At 44.8% G+C, this 17,365-nt stretch overlaps 1 protein-coding gene and 1 pseudogene across 9 annotated transcripts in view; one reads left to right on the top strand and one right to left on the bottom strand.

Moving 5' to 3' along the window:
• ogdhl (oxoglutarate dehydrogenase L) overlaps window positions 1–17,365 on the top strand; it is a 135,660-nt gene that overhangs the window by 30,887 nt on the left and 87,408 nt on the right. For all 9 annotated transcript variants that reach the window (XM_072491567.1, XM_072491563.1, XM_072491559.1 and 6 more), the window contains exon 4: window positions 898–1,000. In XM_072491567.1, the coding sequence (XP_072347668.1) occupies window positions 898–1,000 (103 nt within the window). The remainder of the gene's footprint in view (window positions 1–897; window positions 1,001–17,365) is intronic.
• On the bottom strand, window positions 7,898–16,560 carry LOC140403427 (uncharacterized; annotated as a pseudogene).

The following is a 17,365-nucleotide window of genomic DNA, read 5'->3' on the forward strand; positions in this document are numbered from 1 at the left end:
TGGTGATAAAATTCACGTGATGCAATGGTCTTTTTACCAAACAACATTATGATATAAAGAAGAAGCTTTTGAGCAACAGTAACCAGAAATTGCAACTTCTTAAGCAAAAGTGTGTTACCATTCGACACAAAAGTTTGGTGAACGAAGCTGAAGAAAGGGCGATTGGAACATATTTCCCCTTTGGCTTCTGGTTCCAGTATCAACAACAACTTACATTTGCATAGTGCTTTTAACACAGGAAAGAAATGTCCCAATGCATCCCACAGAAGCATTATCGGATAAAGCTGGACTCTGAGCCAAAGAAAGATGTATTAAAGATGGATGATTGAAAGCTTTGTTGAAGAGCTGAAATTTAGGAAGGATCTTGAAGGGGCAGAAGAAGGTGGAGAGATGGAACAGGATTAGTGAGGGCATACCAGTTGATATGGACACCAGTTGTGGGGTGACGGAACGGGTTGCAAAGGCACGAAGTGGAGGACCATGAAACTCTTGAGATGAGGTATTTTGGGACTGCAGGCAAGGGACGGGCAAGGGTAGAGCAATGTAGGGATATATTGGATTAATATTGCTGGGAGTCAAGGTAGGTCAGTCAGAGTCAGTGTGGGATAGACTTTGGGCAGCCGTGTTTTTACAGAGGAGGGAAGGCTAATTGGGGGAGCATTGGGATAGTCGTATATGGCGATAGAAAGGACATGGATGAGGTCTTCGACAGTGGATTCCCAGGTAAAGCACTACAGTATGTAGCTCAGCAATCTGTGAAGGCAAAAACTTGTATACTCCAGCTTTAAATGATTTAAAGTGTGAGATAGCCTACTTTTGGATGTATTCAGGTGGCTTACGATGGTAAAACTACATTTTTCTAAAAGTTGTTTTCTCTCCCCCACATCCCATTTACAGATCCGAGGGCATCACGTGGCTCAGCTGGATCCATTGGGAATTCTGCATGCAGACTTGGACTCGACTATTCCATTTGATTTGATCACTTCAATGGATAAACTTGGTGAGTGCTATATGCTGGTGTTTCTCCTTTTTTTTCCACGAGTGCTGCCTGTTACTTGTGTAATTTTCATGTTGTGCAAGTTTCCTCTATCAACCACTTGTTGGATGAAAAGCCCAGGCAACTTGCATTTAACTAGGAAGATTTAATATTTGAACTTCCTGCTGCCCCTTAAGTGTTCAGTGCAGTCTCCTTCCGCTTCTCCCTATGCTTCCTTTGAGTTGAAATTAATTTTTCTTGCAATGTGCTGATGGTCTGCAGGATTTCTTTCTGTTTGAAATGTGTTCGGAAAGCGGAAGGCACTTGTTTTATTTACAATCTAAAACAATCCTTATCTTTTCCTGCATTAAAGTCAGGCACTCACCAAGAGTTAATCAGGTTTAAAAATGAGCACTACCAACCCTCCAGGACTGACCTGGAGTCTCCAGGAATTGAAGATCAATCTCCTAGATACTGTTTTGTGCAACCCTGGAGAAAACCCGTTGGGATATAAAAACAGATTGTTTCCATTTTTCTTTGAATACCTCTCTCTACCAGATGTGAAATAGGGAAAAAAAAAAGGCTGTATGGCTGATGGTGAAGTATCATCCAATTGGGCAATGATATCAAGGCAGCGTTTGACCGAGTGTGGCATCAAAACTGGAGTCAATGCGAATCGGGGGGGTCGCAAACTCTCCACTGGTTAGAATCATATCTGGTACAAAGGAAGATGGTTGTGGTTGTTGGAGGTCAATCAACTCAGTTCCAGGACATCACTCCAGGAATATCCTAGGCTCAACCATCTTCAACTGCTTCATCAATGGTCTTTCTTGCATCATGGAAAAAGGTTCGGCACAACATCGTGGGCCGAAGGGCCTGTTCTGTGCTGTATTTTTCTATGTTCTATAATGTCAGAGATGGGGATGCTGCAATCATTATTGAACATGTTCAGCACCAATCACGACTCTTCGGGTATTGAGACAGTCCATGTCCATTTGCAGCAAGACCGAGACAACATTCAGGCTTGGTGAGGGATTGGCTGCGCAGTGCCCTGACACAGGCACCTGACATTGCCACGGGCTGTCGGGTCACCCTGATGCCTGCGTGGTGTGGGAAGGGGGTGCGCGGGGGAGGGCGGTGACCTGACCATTGAGTGGTTTGGGGGTGGGGGGGGGGGGGGCGGAATTAGCCGTCTGTGTTGGAGGGTCAGGAGTGTTTCCCTTGTCTGCCGAGGGTCCCGAAACCAGCGAGTTTCTCACCTGATCCAGCACTCTGTGCAACATTTTTGAAAATCCCGCCCATTATGTGATTTAAGTTGGTGCAAAATTTGGCATTTGGTGAGCTTGTGTAATGTATTTGTTAAGGATTCCGTACCTCCGTGCTACACAACTGTGTGCCTACATTATATGTTTTTGTCCATTGTAATATCAGAGTGTTTCCTTAATATAAAATTCGTCAGTATCAAAAAAGGTCTGACTTCTGAAAGGAGCAAAATGGAAACTAAAAGCTGTCTGGATGCAGTGAGGTTGAAGGCTCTGTTATTATCACAGTAACCATTTGGGCCTCGTACAATTTATCCAGTTTGTTTCACCTCATTTGCTCTCTTGCCACTTTGTGACTCACGGTCGTCTGTTGAATGCCTAATTGGCTGCAAGGTTATACACTTATTTATTTTGTAGCATGAATTTTAGCATGCAATTTTAATCTCAGCATCCATCACACTTCTGCTCAGATTTTTTTCGACTTTGTCTCAAAAGTTTGTCAACTTATTATAACATCCACCTTCTTCCAAAACAAACTGGTCAGCTTCTGAAAGTATTCTAATTCCGTTCCGTCTTCAATCAATCTCAAAAATGAGCTCCAAAACCTTTTTTTATAAGGAGATTCTTTGAGTTGGAAATTTATAAGGAATAGATCAAGGTGCCAGTTTTAATCTTCCATGCAAGTTGAAGATCAGCCCCATTGTGTGGCATTAATTGCATAATTCACAAATGCATTTATATTGTTAGAACAGTGTCATAAATGGCCGATCTTGAGTAAACCATTATAAAATTGATGTGATCTCAGTTGAGGTTACAGCAGCCATTTTTGAGTCCTCATTTTGTGCAGGCTCCATTCGTACCTATTTTCTGATGCTTATACAAATTTTGTTTGAAGGCATGTTCGTGCTGTATAATTTTCAGTTAAATCTCTGATGATCTTGCACTAGAACAGTCTATCTGGCGTGCAGTCTAATTTTATAGGTATATCTAGAATAAATCGTAATAAAATAAGTGGATTGAGGTGTATAATCTGTAACCAAGGCTTTAACTATTTATTAATTCTGACTTGTCATGTATAAACCAACTGAATATTGTACAGCTGCCAGCTGTAGTGCACACATGGTCCCATTGGTTGAAGTATCTAGGGGTGGGCAATAAATGCTGGCCTAGCCAGTGACACCCATATCCTGTAAATGAAGAAACAAAAACCTCAGCGTTACCAAACATTAAGGACTGTTTTATTTCATTGTTTCTCTGAAGACCATGATAATACAGTATAGCAACAACATAATGGTCAGGGACAATGTAATTTAATTACAGAATTACAGTTCCACTACTAAACCGGCTCAATTTAACTCAGTACAACTATAAATTTTGGCATTGCCAAAATATCATCTTAGTTTGAGTTTGACTTCGACTTCAAATATTATAATGGAAAAGTTCAGTTTTGCACCTTATGGTATATTTCTAGCCGAGTTGGGCATTTTCAGTTCATTTATCAGTGCAGCAGCAATAGCAATTGTGCGTTTCCTGATCAAGTCTATTAGATTGATTTTAGAATAAGGTCATACATCACCTCCTTTAGTCTGCTGCTTTGAAACGGTTCCAACTCTGGGATGTCTTTGGCAGCTGATCTGCCAGTATCTTTCATGGTTTGTTGGTCATCGTTTTCTTTATATATTTTTCCTGGGTAACACCCAGCGCATTTTAAATTTAGAACATTATACTTCTGGCACAATTGGAAAGTTATTTTACAGAGTTGACTGTTGGATTGCAATTTTAATCTAAGCATCCATCACACTTCTGCTCAGGTTTTTTTCGACTTTGTCTCAAAAGTTTGTCAACTTATTATCACATCCACCTTCTTCCAAAACAAACTGGTCAGCTTCTGAAAGTATTCTAATTCCGTTCCGTCTTCAATCAATCTCAAAAATGAGCTCCAAAACCTTTTTTATAAGGACATTCTTTGAGTTCGAAATTTATAAGGAATAGATCAAGGTGCCAGTTTTAATCTTCCGTGCAAGTTGAAGATCAGCCCCATTGTGTGGCATTAATTGCATAATTCACAAATGTATTTACATTGTTAGAACAGTGTCATAAATGGCCGATCTTGAGTAAACCATTGTAAAATTGATGTGATCTGTTTATTTCACACAATTAATATGAGGAGAATTTTTCTCACTTCCTTTAAGGGTTTACATTTGCTTTTACTTTGTTTTTTGCCAGTTTTTCGCAATGCTTGTTTCATCTTGGGTTGTGCTATAATCGCCATGAGACTCGTGGGGACAACCCAATTAATCTCCCTGTCAGCCTTGTTGAGTATGAGTTCCCCCGCTGAAGGGCAGAGGCCCATCAGCGGCACAGTTAACTCAGGCCCTTAAAAGCCGGCCCAGGTAGGATCCAGGGTGCAGAGTGGTCCCGACTGGGATTAAGACTGTTACTTGTAAATACTTTACTTTTGGTAATAAACCATTTGTTTGACCCTCCCTTCCCGACTGCTCTGTGATTACTGAAGGTTGTATCTTACTTTATTTCTACATTGCTATTCCTCTCTAAATGTCTGGGTCTTTACATTAAATTAGTTTAACTGTCTTATATTTTCTTTCATCGTTGGATATTTTTTTTTGTGCTTGTTCATGTGATCAAATTAGGATATTGTGAAAATACAGCAATTAGAGACCCAAGTTAAAGTTCTCTCAAGAGAAAGAGAAAATGCTGGAAAATCTCAGAAGAGCTAACGTTTCGAGTCCGATGACTCTTTGTCAAAGCTAACAGACAGAGAAAGTGGGAAATATTTATACTGTGGAGAATGAAAGATGAGTCAAAGCCACAGAAACCCAGGGAAACCGGTGCTAATGGCCACAGAAACCAAGGGGAAAGAGTGCCAATGGCAGTCCCTACAGAGAGGACAAAAGATGTGAAAGGTCAAACAGCAGGGAAACTTAACATTCTATTCACCATGGATGTGCAATCCCTCTACACCTCCATCCCACACCAGGATGGCCTGAGAGCTCTTTGCTTCTTTCTCGAAAAGAGGCCCAGACAATTCCCATCCACCACCACTCTCCTCCGCCTGGCTGAACTCGTTCTATCTCTCAACAACTTCTCCTTTAACTCATCTCACTATCTCCAAATCAAAGGTGTAGCAATGGGTACCCGCATGGGTCCGAGCTAAGCTTGCCTTTTTATGGGGTATGTGGAATATTCCTTGTTTCAGGCCTATCCGGGCCCCCTCCCACAACTCCTTTACCGATACATTGATGACTATTTTGGTGCCGTGTCATGCTCTCGCCCGGACCTGGAAAAATTCATCAACTTCGCTTCCAGTTTCCACCCCTCCATCACTTTCACCTGGTCCACCTCAGTCACTTCCCTTCCCTTCCTGGATCTTTCTGTCTCCATTTCCGGCAATAGACTATCCACTAATATCCACTAAAGCCCACTAATTCCCACAGTTATCTGGACTACAGCTCTTCGCACCCTACACCCTGTAAGGACTCCATCCCTTTCTCTCAACTCCTTCGCCTCCGTCGCATTTGTTCCGATGATGCCACTTTCCAAAATGGTGCTTCGAAAATGTGTTCCTTCTTCCTCAACCGTGATTTCCCACCTACCTTTGTGGACAGGGCCCTCAAAAGTGTGAGGCCCATCTCCCGCGCCCTCGCCCCCTCCACTTCCTCCCAGAACAAGGATAGCGACCCCTCGTTCTCACATTTCATCCCACCAGCCTCCGTATGCAAAGCATAATCCTCCGCCAACTCCAGCGTGATGCCACCACCAAACACATCTTCCCTTCACTCCCTCTGTCAGCATTCCGCACAGACCGTTCCCTCTGAGACAATCTAGTCCACTCCTCCACCATACCCAGTACCTCTCCCTTCACCCATGGCACCTTCCCATGCAATCGCAGAAGGTGTGACACCTGCCCCTTTACCTCTTCCATGCTTAAGAGCCCAGGCCCAAAACACTCATTCCAGGTTAAGCAGCGTTTCACTTGCATCTCTTCCAATTTGGTCTACTGCATTCGCTGCTCCCAATGTGGTCTCCTCTATATCAGAGAGACCAAACGCAGACTGGGTGATCGCTTTGCTGAGCATCTTCGGTCTGTTTGCATTCAGGACCCTGACCTTCCTGTTGCTTGCCATTTTAATAGAAGACTCTGCTCCCATGGCCACATGTCTGTTCTTGGCCTGCTGCAATGTTCCAGTGAATCGCAACGCAAACTGGAGGAACAACATCTCATCTTCCGGTTAGGCACGCTACAGCCTTCCGGCCTGAACATCAAATTCAACAACTTCAGATGATTACCTCTACCCCACCTGGACCCATTTGTTCTCATTTAATTTTAACTGTCTTTTACCATTTATTTCTTAATATATATTTAAATTCCTTCCCCCCCCCCCCCCCCCCACCCCCCACCCCCAATCTTATCCACCTTTCCTTCACCTTTCTCCTCTTTGCTTCCCCCTTCCCCTTCCCCACATCTACAGTTCATCCTCTGATGTTAGTTTCCCTGCTGTTTGACCTTTCAGTGCCCGGTTTCCCTGGGTTTCTGTGGCTATGACTCATCTTTCATTCTCACTCCACAGCATAAATATTTCCCACTTTCTCTGTCTGTTAGCTTTGACAAAGAGTCATCGGACTCGAAACGTTGGCTCTTTTCTCTCCCTACAGATGCTGCCAGACTTGCTGACACTTTCCAGCATTTTCTCTTTCATTTCAGATTCCAGCATCCGCAGTAATTAGCTTTTCTCTCGAGGGATGATCTGTGTTTTTAAGTTTTGAGAAACTGAACTGAATTAGTGAATTTAATTACACGCAGTGCAACTCGGCATGAAATAAAATGCAGATGCACGTATCACAAATGGCAGAATTACGCTTTGGATTTTAAATTGCAATTCTTGGATCTTTGACCCCTTTTCCACAATGAATACCCCATCCTGTCCCCTTTGAGCAGTGTCATTATAATTATTACAAAGGGAAAAAGTAAAATGAAATTACCAGCTGCTCATCCTGTCATATTAAATGAAAACCTAATGATAACAAGACTTCTCTGACACACTTGTTTGTAAAGGTTACCTTTTAACTAAACTCGCCTATTCAGTCATTCTGTCAATCTTTGTCCTTCTGCGTTTGTTTTCATGACCCGTAATTGGCAATGATTTTCAAATGTATATATTTTTTTAATACTTTCCCCATAATCCAGCTGCTCTGAAGTTCCCGAGTAATTTAGTCTCTGCTGTATACTGCAGTATGTGATCTGAAATATTTTATAATTTTTCGAGCAAAGGTGATAGCAATTGCTCAAACTAAATTGTTACCTATGGTAAATGTTGGCTGAAATCCCACATTTAACTTTGACGAGTGAAGTCAAGAAATATATAGTTAAGCATTGCTTGTGAGCAGGTTTGAAGCCTCCCCGCCTCCCCTCCCCATACCCCAACACTTTTTTTGATTGACAGCATTGATTGACTCAGACATTACAAAACAAACCCATTTCCTGAGTTGTATCGTCCTGTTGCTAAAAATACAATTTCTCATTAGCGCAAATGGAAGTTGAAGGGTTGCTGGGTAATTGTGGAATCATTCTATTATCGTTCAGACCATCTGATCTGTGCTGGGTCTGAAAAAGCTAGCCAATTAATTCAACTGCTGTCCTCTACGTTTTTTCCAGACACATCTTGGCCCCTCGAAGCTCGTTATTTCTGAGCTTTTCTTTTGCTAATTCCTCTTCTTTCAAAGTCATTCCTTCCTCCGCCTTCAGCAGATTTTTCACCTTGTCCTTTTATTTCGGCCTCTCTGCTGGCCAGGTCCATCTCCAGCGAAGCCTTAGCTTGTTTCAGTTCTTGGCCCAATCTGATAATTGCTGCCGGCTTTTTTCCAGCTGGTAACTTGCTCCTCCTCCTCACCCAGGGACAACGTTTCCTCCCGAGACTTCAGCTTGTGTCCGGTTGAAGACGGTCCCGATTCATTCCCGTCAATAGGTGGCTGAAGCTTGGCCCGGTCAGTGAGAGGGGCTTGATGACCCTTCCCGAGAGCCCTTCATTCGTAGCCAGCTGCTCCTTCGGCACTGCCACCTCTGCTGGGTAATTTAAATTAACCATCGGCCTTTCGAGAAAGTTGAGTTTTTAAGTCTTTCAGTTGGGCTTCACATTCCTCCCTTTGCCGCTCCTGAGATTCCAGTTTATCTTCTCGCTATGTCTGCGGTTGCAGCTCAGCTTTCTGCTTCTCCTGCAACTTGATCGTTTGGGTTGTTACCTTGTGGGTGTTTCCTTTCAACTGATTCTCAGCCTCCCCTTTCCTCGGAACCAAACTCTTTCAGCTCATCTGCTTTATTTGTTGCACTCTCCGATTTTTTTCTGCAACGCTCATTTGACTTGCTGATGCAATTTTTCCTTTCCATCAAGCACAGCTTTCATCGAATGATGCTCTTTCTCTAATTCTGCCAGGGCCTTTGGAGCCTTGGTGAGGCTGTGCTTGCTTTCTGGCAGCTGTTTGGATAAAACCTATTTCTCCAGTCTGAGTGTTGTGCGTTCACCTTGAAGTCTGCTTCGCTCTTCCTCCTTACCCTTCGCGTACTCCTTCAGATGCTCGAGCCCCAGGCCAAGCTGAGCTTGCAGTTTCCCATATCCCAGTGCCCATTTCCTTGTCTTCTCCACTCTGATTTCTCCTGCTTTACGCCACAAACAATTTCCTTCGCAGCCTTGAACTGTGGATTCAGTTCTTTGAAATGGCTCGCTTGGGTTGTGCGCTGGTTTTGGGACTGATTTTGGTTATCTCTGACCTGTTTTAATGTCAGATTCCAGTTTCTTAATCTATGCTTCCAGTTGTTTTATTTTCTGCTCAGAGCTCAGCCGTTTCGCCTTGTATTCTTTAAGGCTGTTTCCCAGTTGAGTGCAATACTGGGTCTTCTCGTTGGCAGCATGGTGGCACAGTGGTTAGCACTGCTGCCTCACACTGCCAGGGATCTGGGTTTGATTCCGACCTTGGGTGACTGTCTGTGTGGAGTTTGCATATTCTCCCCATGTCTGCATGGGTTTCCTCCGGGTGCTCCGTTTCCTCACACAGTCCAAAGATGTGCAGGTTAGGTGAATTGACCATGCCAAATTGCCCCTTAGTATCCAACGGTTAGGTGGGGTTACGGGGGTAGGGCAGAGGTAGAATGCTCCTTTGGAGGGTCGGGGCAGACCCGATGGGTCAAATGGCTCACTTCTGCACTGTAGGGATTCTATGGCCTTTGACTATGATTGAGTGTTGCTGTAGTCTGATCCAGCAGACTCTGGGCCTTGGCTCAGCTCTTTGCTCCTCCTCCTACAGGGTGTGCTTGGCAGTTTCTGAATGGTTTTCCAGCTCAGCTCTTTGTGCAGTTTTGGATGCTTCTGCAGACAGCAGCAGCTCTGTTTTTCCCTGCACCTGTAAGTCGAGTCGCCGCCTCCTTGGCTTCACCAAGCTGATTGGTGAACTCACCAATGGTAGACTCAGGGAGAGGGAGCACAGTCTTCCTTAGCATGCAGCTGAGATTTCTGCTCCTGCATTTGTTTGTGTGTATTCTCTCGAGCCCGGTTGTGACTGTTTGATTTCCCGCTACTCAGTTAACTGAACAACCTTCTCCTGTAGTTGATTCAAAATAGCCACCTTAACCTTGCTATCTTGAATTTTAGCAACAAGCTCCTGCCGCTCAGTTCGCATTGCACTGTGCTGACTTTGCCCTTCTGCAGCAGAGCCACCAGGTTCTGAATTTTCTGCCACTTGTATTGCGATACCCTGGGCCAGTGGGTCAATTGTTGAAGTTGTACAAGACATTGGTACGGCCACACTTAGAATACTGTGTGCAGTTCTGGTCATCCTATTATAGAAAGGATATTATTAAACTAGAAAGAGTGCAGAAAAGATTTACTAGGATGTTACCGGGACTTGATGGTTCGAGTTATAAGGAGAGGCTGGATAGACTGGGACATTTTTCCCTGGAGCGTAGGAGGCTTAGGGGTGATCTTATAGAGGTCTATAAAATAATGAGGGGCATAGATAAGGTAGATAGTCAACATCTTTTCCCAAAGGTAGGGGAGTCTAAAACTAGAGGGCATAGGTTTAAGGTGAGAGGGGAGAGATTCAGAAGGGCCCAGAGGGGCAATTTCTTCAATCAGAGGGTAGTGAGTGTCTGGAATGTGCTGCCAGAGGTAGTAGTAGAGGCGGGTACAATTGTGTCTTTTAAAAAGCATTTAGATAGTTACATGGGTAAGATGGGTATAGAGGGTTATGGGCCAAGTGCGGGCAACTGGGACTAGCTTAATGGTAAAAACTGGGCGGCATGGACTGGTTGGGCTGAAGGGCCTGTTTCCATGCTGTAAACTTCTATGATTCTATGATTCTAATTCCAGCCCTACTTGACCCAGAGTCGCAACACGATTGAAATTAACTTTTATCTTAAAATACCCGAGATCTTTGGCTGCCCAATAACTAGTCCCCAGGTTTGTGAATTTAAACACAATTAATATTTTATTATTAACAGTAACTATAATTAAATAGACAACAAATAGAACTGGTTAACTAATATCTAATCTCTAAGCCCCCACCTTTGACTTGCCCCACCCTCATCTAAACACACATACAGACAAACAAACAGAGGGTTGTAAAATAATAAAGAAAGTAAAAGGATAAGAATCTCCATTTCAGGTGGATGTCGGCCAGTTAGATTCTTTTGTTAGTCTAGACTTTAAGTTGAATGTTATCTCTTCTTTCAGTTTGTAATGGATTTCACGGCTGACTCCGAAATATCAGGCAGGCAGCATTTGATAGAGAGAGACAACTTCTTCTTTCAGAGTCTAGAATCTTCAGCCTTCAGCAATTAGGCAGCAGAGCAGAAACAGAGAGAGCTGCTTCCACCTTGAGGGTCTAGTGACTTCTCCCGGGTTCTCTCTGAAACCCCCACCTGGCAGGACCCAATCGCTGTCTGTTGCCGGGCAGGATACTGTCCCTGGCCAATCCATTGGTCAACCAGCCAATTGAAATGAATCCCTCCAATCTGCTGGGTCTCAAAGTCTGGGCTCCTACCCCAAAATACAAAACTTCATAAAATAGTGTACCATTTTGCAACTTTTGCGTTCCTTACTTCCTCTGCTCAACTTAAAGATATGTCTCAATTAATGATCAGTGGACCAAAAATGATAAAGGTAAAATAAAAGCAATAGGAACTAAGGGAATCAACAGGAAGGGCCCTTACACCTGTCCCGTTTCTGTCGCAGTACTTGTTCCATGTCATCCTGTGTTTCCCTCAGCTGAGATGTGATGATCAGTGTGTAACTCCTGATGCTGTTTGTATAACTGATGCTGTATTTCAATCATAACAGCTGCACTTTCTTTTACCTGTTCCTCAGTACGGGAGAGGTTGAGCAGCAGGTCAGCCACTTGGTGTTCCTTGTCCTCCAACTTCTTGTCAGACAGCTGCCTCTGGTCCTTCAACTGACCCTTTACCTCACCCAGCTGCCTATCAGTCTCCAGAAGCTTCATGTGGAGCTCATTCATCTCATTCTGCAGTTGGACCTTCTCTTTGCACAAGATTCGCCTCCACAGGTCTGTGGGTCACCATGGGTCCATCGTGTGTGACTTTTTTCTTTTTTGTTCCACGCTGATGATGCCCACCTTCTCCACCACTGTAACAGAGGCAAGGAAGTTGTGCAGTGCTGGTATCTTTTAGATAGGGAGCTTAAGCCTTGTAGGTAGCACACAGGTTTGGCTATTCCAGCAACAACTCCAATGCAAATCTATCCTATTTGTTAATGCTGGCTGTTGGGAGAACCTAGAAAATGTTTTTACCTAATAGTTGGCCTTCGTAAATCTTGGGGTTGCCAACCCTCCAGGATTAGCCTGGAGTCACCAGGAGTTTAAGATCAATCTGCAGGACACAGCTCTGTGCAACCCTGGAGAAAAATCATCCGGACATTTCGAAAAAGATTGTGGGCGGGATTCTCCAGCCACGTTCGCCCGGCGACCAGAAAACCCCGCCCGAGGTCAATGGAATTTTCCATTCTACGTGGCTCGCCCGTGGTGTTCATGCAGCAGGCGGGGCGGGAGAATCCTGCCCTGCTTCTTTAGTCATTTTATTTTTTTGGAACATTTATTTTTATCAGCAAGTATTGAAAGTGGGTGGGGAAGGGAGGGGGGGTTCTCGGTGAGGGTTGTTTGGTTGTTTGCCCTGGCTCCCAATTACCTCAACTCTTATTTTCAGGTTGCTCTGTGGATACACCCCTCCCTTTTTCTGCAATCTCCTCCTATCCCAGTACCCCACAAGATCTCTGTGATCCTCTAATTCTGGCTTCTTGAGCAACCCTGGTTTCATTTGCTGCACCATTGGTGGCCATGTGTCAGCTGCCAAGGCCGTAAGCTCTGGAATTCATTCAACAAACAAAGAACAAAGAAATGTACAGCACAGGAACAGGCCCTTCGGCCCTCCAAGCCTGTGCCGACCATGCTGCCTGACTAAACCACAATCTGCTACACTTCCTGGGTCCGTATCCCTCTATTCCCATCCTATTCATGTATTTGTCAAGATGCCCCTTAAATGTCACTATCGTCCCTGCTTCCACCACCTCCTCCGGTAGCGAGTTCCAGGCACCCACTACCCTCTGCGTAAAAAACTTGCCTCGTACATCTACTCTAAACCGTGCCCCTCTCACCTTAAACCTATGCCCCCCTAGTAATTGACCCCTCTACCCTGGGGAAAAGCCTCTCTCTCAACTCCTCTATTTCTCTCTCTTTCACTCACTCAACCCCTCTCTCTCTCCCTCTCTCTCTCTCTCTCTCTCAACCCCTCTCTCTCTCTCAACCTCTCCATCACTCTACCTCTCTTCCCTCATTTAAGGCTCCTTAAAACCTACTTCTTTGGCCCGGTTTTTGGTAATCTGCTCTAATGTCTACTTACATGGTTATAAGATTTGCTAAGGAGTTTAGGTGAGGCAGAATCTATTGCATTTTCTAAGATACAAGTAGATAAACATTTGTGACAGGAAAATATAGGACTATGGTGGGACTTGGTTTGGGTTACTCTCACAAAGAGCTAGCTGACTGGCAGCCTCTTGTGTTAGCCTTTAAGGCTCTAATAGGTGGTGCTGTGGGCGGAGAAGGTGGCAAGAGCTTTGGTAGAACAGTGGGGAAGGGATGAGGGAGTTGAATGGCAAAGAGGAGGAGAGAAAGGGAAGCACAGGGGTGGCAAGGAACTCGGACCAGGGAATGCTGAGATGGATGGGTGGGAGAGGGTGCAGGAAGTGGAGGGGGAAAGAGTGGAATTAGGAAGGGAAGAGAAGAGGGCAGGAATATTTGAAAGAAGAAACAGGGCAGGCAAAAGAAAAAGAGCACGGGATAACGTGAGATAGAAAGAGTGGAACAGAAGGGAGAATGAGAGAGCAGCACAAAGTCAGAAATCCGAGGCATTGTATCCTCCATCTTCCGTGCAGTCCCAAAATAGATCAGAACATTTCTATATATTTTCTCCAACTGTCCAGGTTAGGCACTTATCTTTTTTATGATTAGGGAGGAACAGTATGTTCTAATGACTCAATTACCCTCTGTAATACGATAACCACATAACCATTGCAGCAACAAATTTCATGTTTCGCTCATACCTATCAAAGGCTAGTTGGCGAATTATTAAACTTTTACACACTTTCTACCAGATTAAGAGAGTCTACAGTTTATGTGTAACATCATATTTCTACTGTTCCCATTTCGGATGAAAGCACTGTTTCTATTTTAACCCTCTCTTGCAGTTGTTGCCAGCTGGGAAACCTGGAAGCTGAACTTTGCTTGTCTCGCGCAGTGTCGTCATACAGTTTTGAAATTCTGCTCCAATGCAGTATTGATGCTATTTTGATAACTTGGGTGAAAGAAGGTATTCACTTTATTTGAGAAGTGCACCGTAGAGACCTGGTGAATAATTTACTATCACAGCAGGTGTCTCTGGAGCTTGTTTTCTGCTAGAATGTATATTATTGAAGGGCAAAACAACAGGCTGCTGTGCTTAAAGAGTGCAGTTAAGGGTGTTTTCTACCCGTTGATAATACGTTTTGGGCACTGACAATGAAAGTATTTTTTGAAGAGCTGCTTTCACTTCGTAAAGACACATCATGGTTGTTGAATCCACTCAAAGCCCATCATGTCAGGGCTGACTTGCTTATCTGGAAAGGTTTGTGTGAATACGTTGATGTTTCTGGGCTGCCGGATGGATTTAATTTCTTTAAATCGTCAGCGGCTATAAAACTTTCTATTCAATTGCTACATATCATTGATTTTGGTAACATGGTAAGCGAATGATCATTTTATTTATTACATTACGGTAATTAAAAATGCGACTTTTGGAGGGAGTACGGAGTTGCACTTTGTAACCTGTAGTGTAGTTGTAAAATGTTTCTTATTCTTTCATGGACGTGGCCACCTGTAGCTAGGCCAGCATTTTATTGCTCTTGAGAAGGTGACTTCTCGAACTGCTGCAGTCCATGTGGTGGGGTTACATCCACAGTGCTGTTAGGGAGGGAGTTCCAGGATTTTGGCCCAGCGGCAGTGAAGGAACGACGATACAGTTCCAAGTCAGGACGGTGTGTGGCTTGGAAAACTTGGTGGTTTTCCCATGCATCTGCCGCCTTGTCCTTCCAGGAGGTAGAGGTCACAGGTTTGGAAAGTGCTGTCAAAGGACCATTGGTGAGGTGCTGCGATGTATCTTGCAGGTAGCACACGCTGCTGGCACTGTGTGTCAGTGATGGAGGGAGTGGATGTTGTAGTTGGCGGAAGGGGTGGCGATCAAACGGGCTGTTTTGTCCTGGATGGTATCTAGCTTCTTGTGTCGATGTAGCTGCACTCATCCAGGCAAGTGGAGAGTATTCTGTCACAATCTGTACATGTGCCAGATCCAGAATAACCTGAAACAGAATGCATTGGCCTTGTCTGCTTGCTGTGTAAGTGAGATTAAGGTAATATTTGAGGATAGAATCCTGTCTTTGGAGTCCTGATATGCCACTATATTTTATTCGCTGTTAGGGAAGGCAGTGTTGAGTTCCTTCGTGCGCGATTCAATGAGAAAGAAACAGCCCTCTTTTGGGCTGTAGAGCTAAGAAACAACCCGCTATTTAATGGCACCATGCCGTTTTTTGGGGGCCTTGGCGAGGAACGCCCATTGATGCCACACTTCCATCATTTCCTGCACTGACACGATCGGCTCGCCAGTGCAGGAAGAGAACTCTCAGATCAGGGCGCCATTTTTGAAGACAGCCCAGATCTCTCGACCTCCCAACTCAGCGATCCCTCCGGACCCCCCCCCCCCCCACTGCACCCAACCTACCTCTTCCAGGATCCTCAAGCTCCCCCTCACCCCACCTCTTAAGGGCTGGGAAACCTGGCACCTGGGCACTTCAGCACTGCTAGCCAGTAAACCTGGCAGTGCCCCTGACAGCCTGGGTGACCGTGCCAAGATGGCAGGTTGGCAGTGCCGAGGTACCTGGGTTCTGGCAGGAGTGCCAGGGTACCACCCTGTTCAAAGCCGACCACCCTGGGTCTACAATAGTCTGGGAGATTCCCCACAGGTGCCGATACTCCTAGTTCACGTTTGTGTGGACCAGTACTAAAGGTCTCAAGTGTCAAGCCCCCCCCCCCCCCCCCCCAACGTCAGAGTGTCCAAGGTCCAACATCCACTCCCTCCATCACTGACACACAGTGCCAGCAATGTGTGCTACCTACAAGATGCATCGCAGCACCTCACCATTGCTCCTTTGACAGCATTTTCCAAATCTTTGATCTCTACCACCTGGAAGGACAAGGGTGGCAGATGCATGGCAAAACCACCAAGGTCTCAAGTGTCGATCCCCCCCCATTCACTTTCAAAGAGAAAAAACTTTTAGTAGACCGCAATTGACAATCTAATAGCTTCCAGACAAGTGGTGTCTGGTTTACTTATTTTCATTCCCTTAATGCTTGAATGCATCTCCATACCCTGGTTTGAACCTTATAAAACATCTAGCTATGATTGCAGCTCCTGCCACATTAAAAGCAATTAAATACTTTCAGCTGAGAAAAAGAGTATGTGAAAGCCCTTAATTTCTAAGTGGTTGTCTAGTGTGGGGGCCTCTGATGTGTGGGCCTGGTGTGGAGGTCTGGTGGGTGGGTCTGATGGGGGACTCTGATGGGGGGTGGGGCTGGGATTTTCATTGTGGTGGGAAGGGGCACCCACATTAAAAAGTTACCCTCTTGGTCCACTGCGAGGTCCACCGTTTCAGGGCCATGCTGGCAAATACACCTGCATGAATCCTGGCCCAAAGGGCCAGAGCATTGTGGAGGCATGGTGAATCTAGTGTCCAGCCCGTTAATTTGATGCTAATGGGTTCAAATGACCCATTTGCATTCTCCTGCTGGCACAGGGCGTGAACCTGATGCCGCCACCAGCGGTGGACCGGAGGATCGCAACTGAATCGCGGTGGGTGCCGATCCTATTTTTTGCCTGACACTAGATTCTCCGCTGCAGCAGGAACTCCGTTATTGGCGGCGAGCGGCGGAGAATTCCCCCCCCCCCCTATATACTCTGTATTTTAAAATCACGGTAGCCATTTTCTAGCTGAAAACTGCAGGACATGGTGGACAAGAATAAATTCCTACTCGCAGTATGCAGCTGTATTCAATCAGTTTACCTGATGAAGTAGCATCAACAGAAGTTCAGTTGTGGATGGCAAAATGGATTGGGGATGTTGTAGAAGCTGGCATCAGTGCCAGGCTGAACGCAGCCCTGGCATTGAACAGAAAATGGATAACACTGCTTTCACCCCACTGTGTTTTTTACCTACAATAAAAGCTAGAAATGCTTGATGTATCTGTAGCTTATGATACAAGCTTGTATCCCATCCCTTATTGAGCCTAATTATTTGCCTCTGAGTTGTACACCCTTTTGGAGCCTGTCCATTTTAGTTCCGAGCAGTTGGTTGGCATTCCGTTAGCTTGTCTGATTCATTTTGTCTTGTGTGCATTTGTTTACATTGAACTATATTGTGAACATTTGATGTTTTAGCACTTTACCATCCAGCTGATCAAAAGCAAATTGAAATTCCTTAAATTTAGACAGGAAAGTGGATGCTGCCAATGTGATTATAAATGA

The sequence above is a fragment of the Scyliorhinus torazame genome, chromosome 28, assembly GCF_047496885.1.
Source record: "Scyliorhinus torazame isolate Kashiwa2021f chromosome 28, sScyTor2.1, whole genome shotgun sequence".
Classification (NCBI taxonomy): Eukaryota; Metazoa; Chordata; class Chondrichthyes; order Carcharhiniformes; family Scyliorhinidae; genus Scyliorhinus; species Scyliorhinus torazame.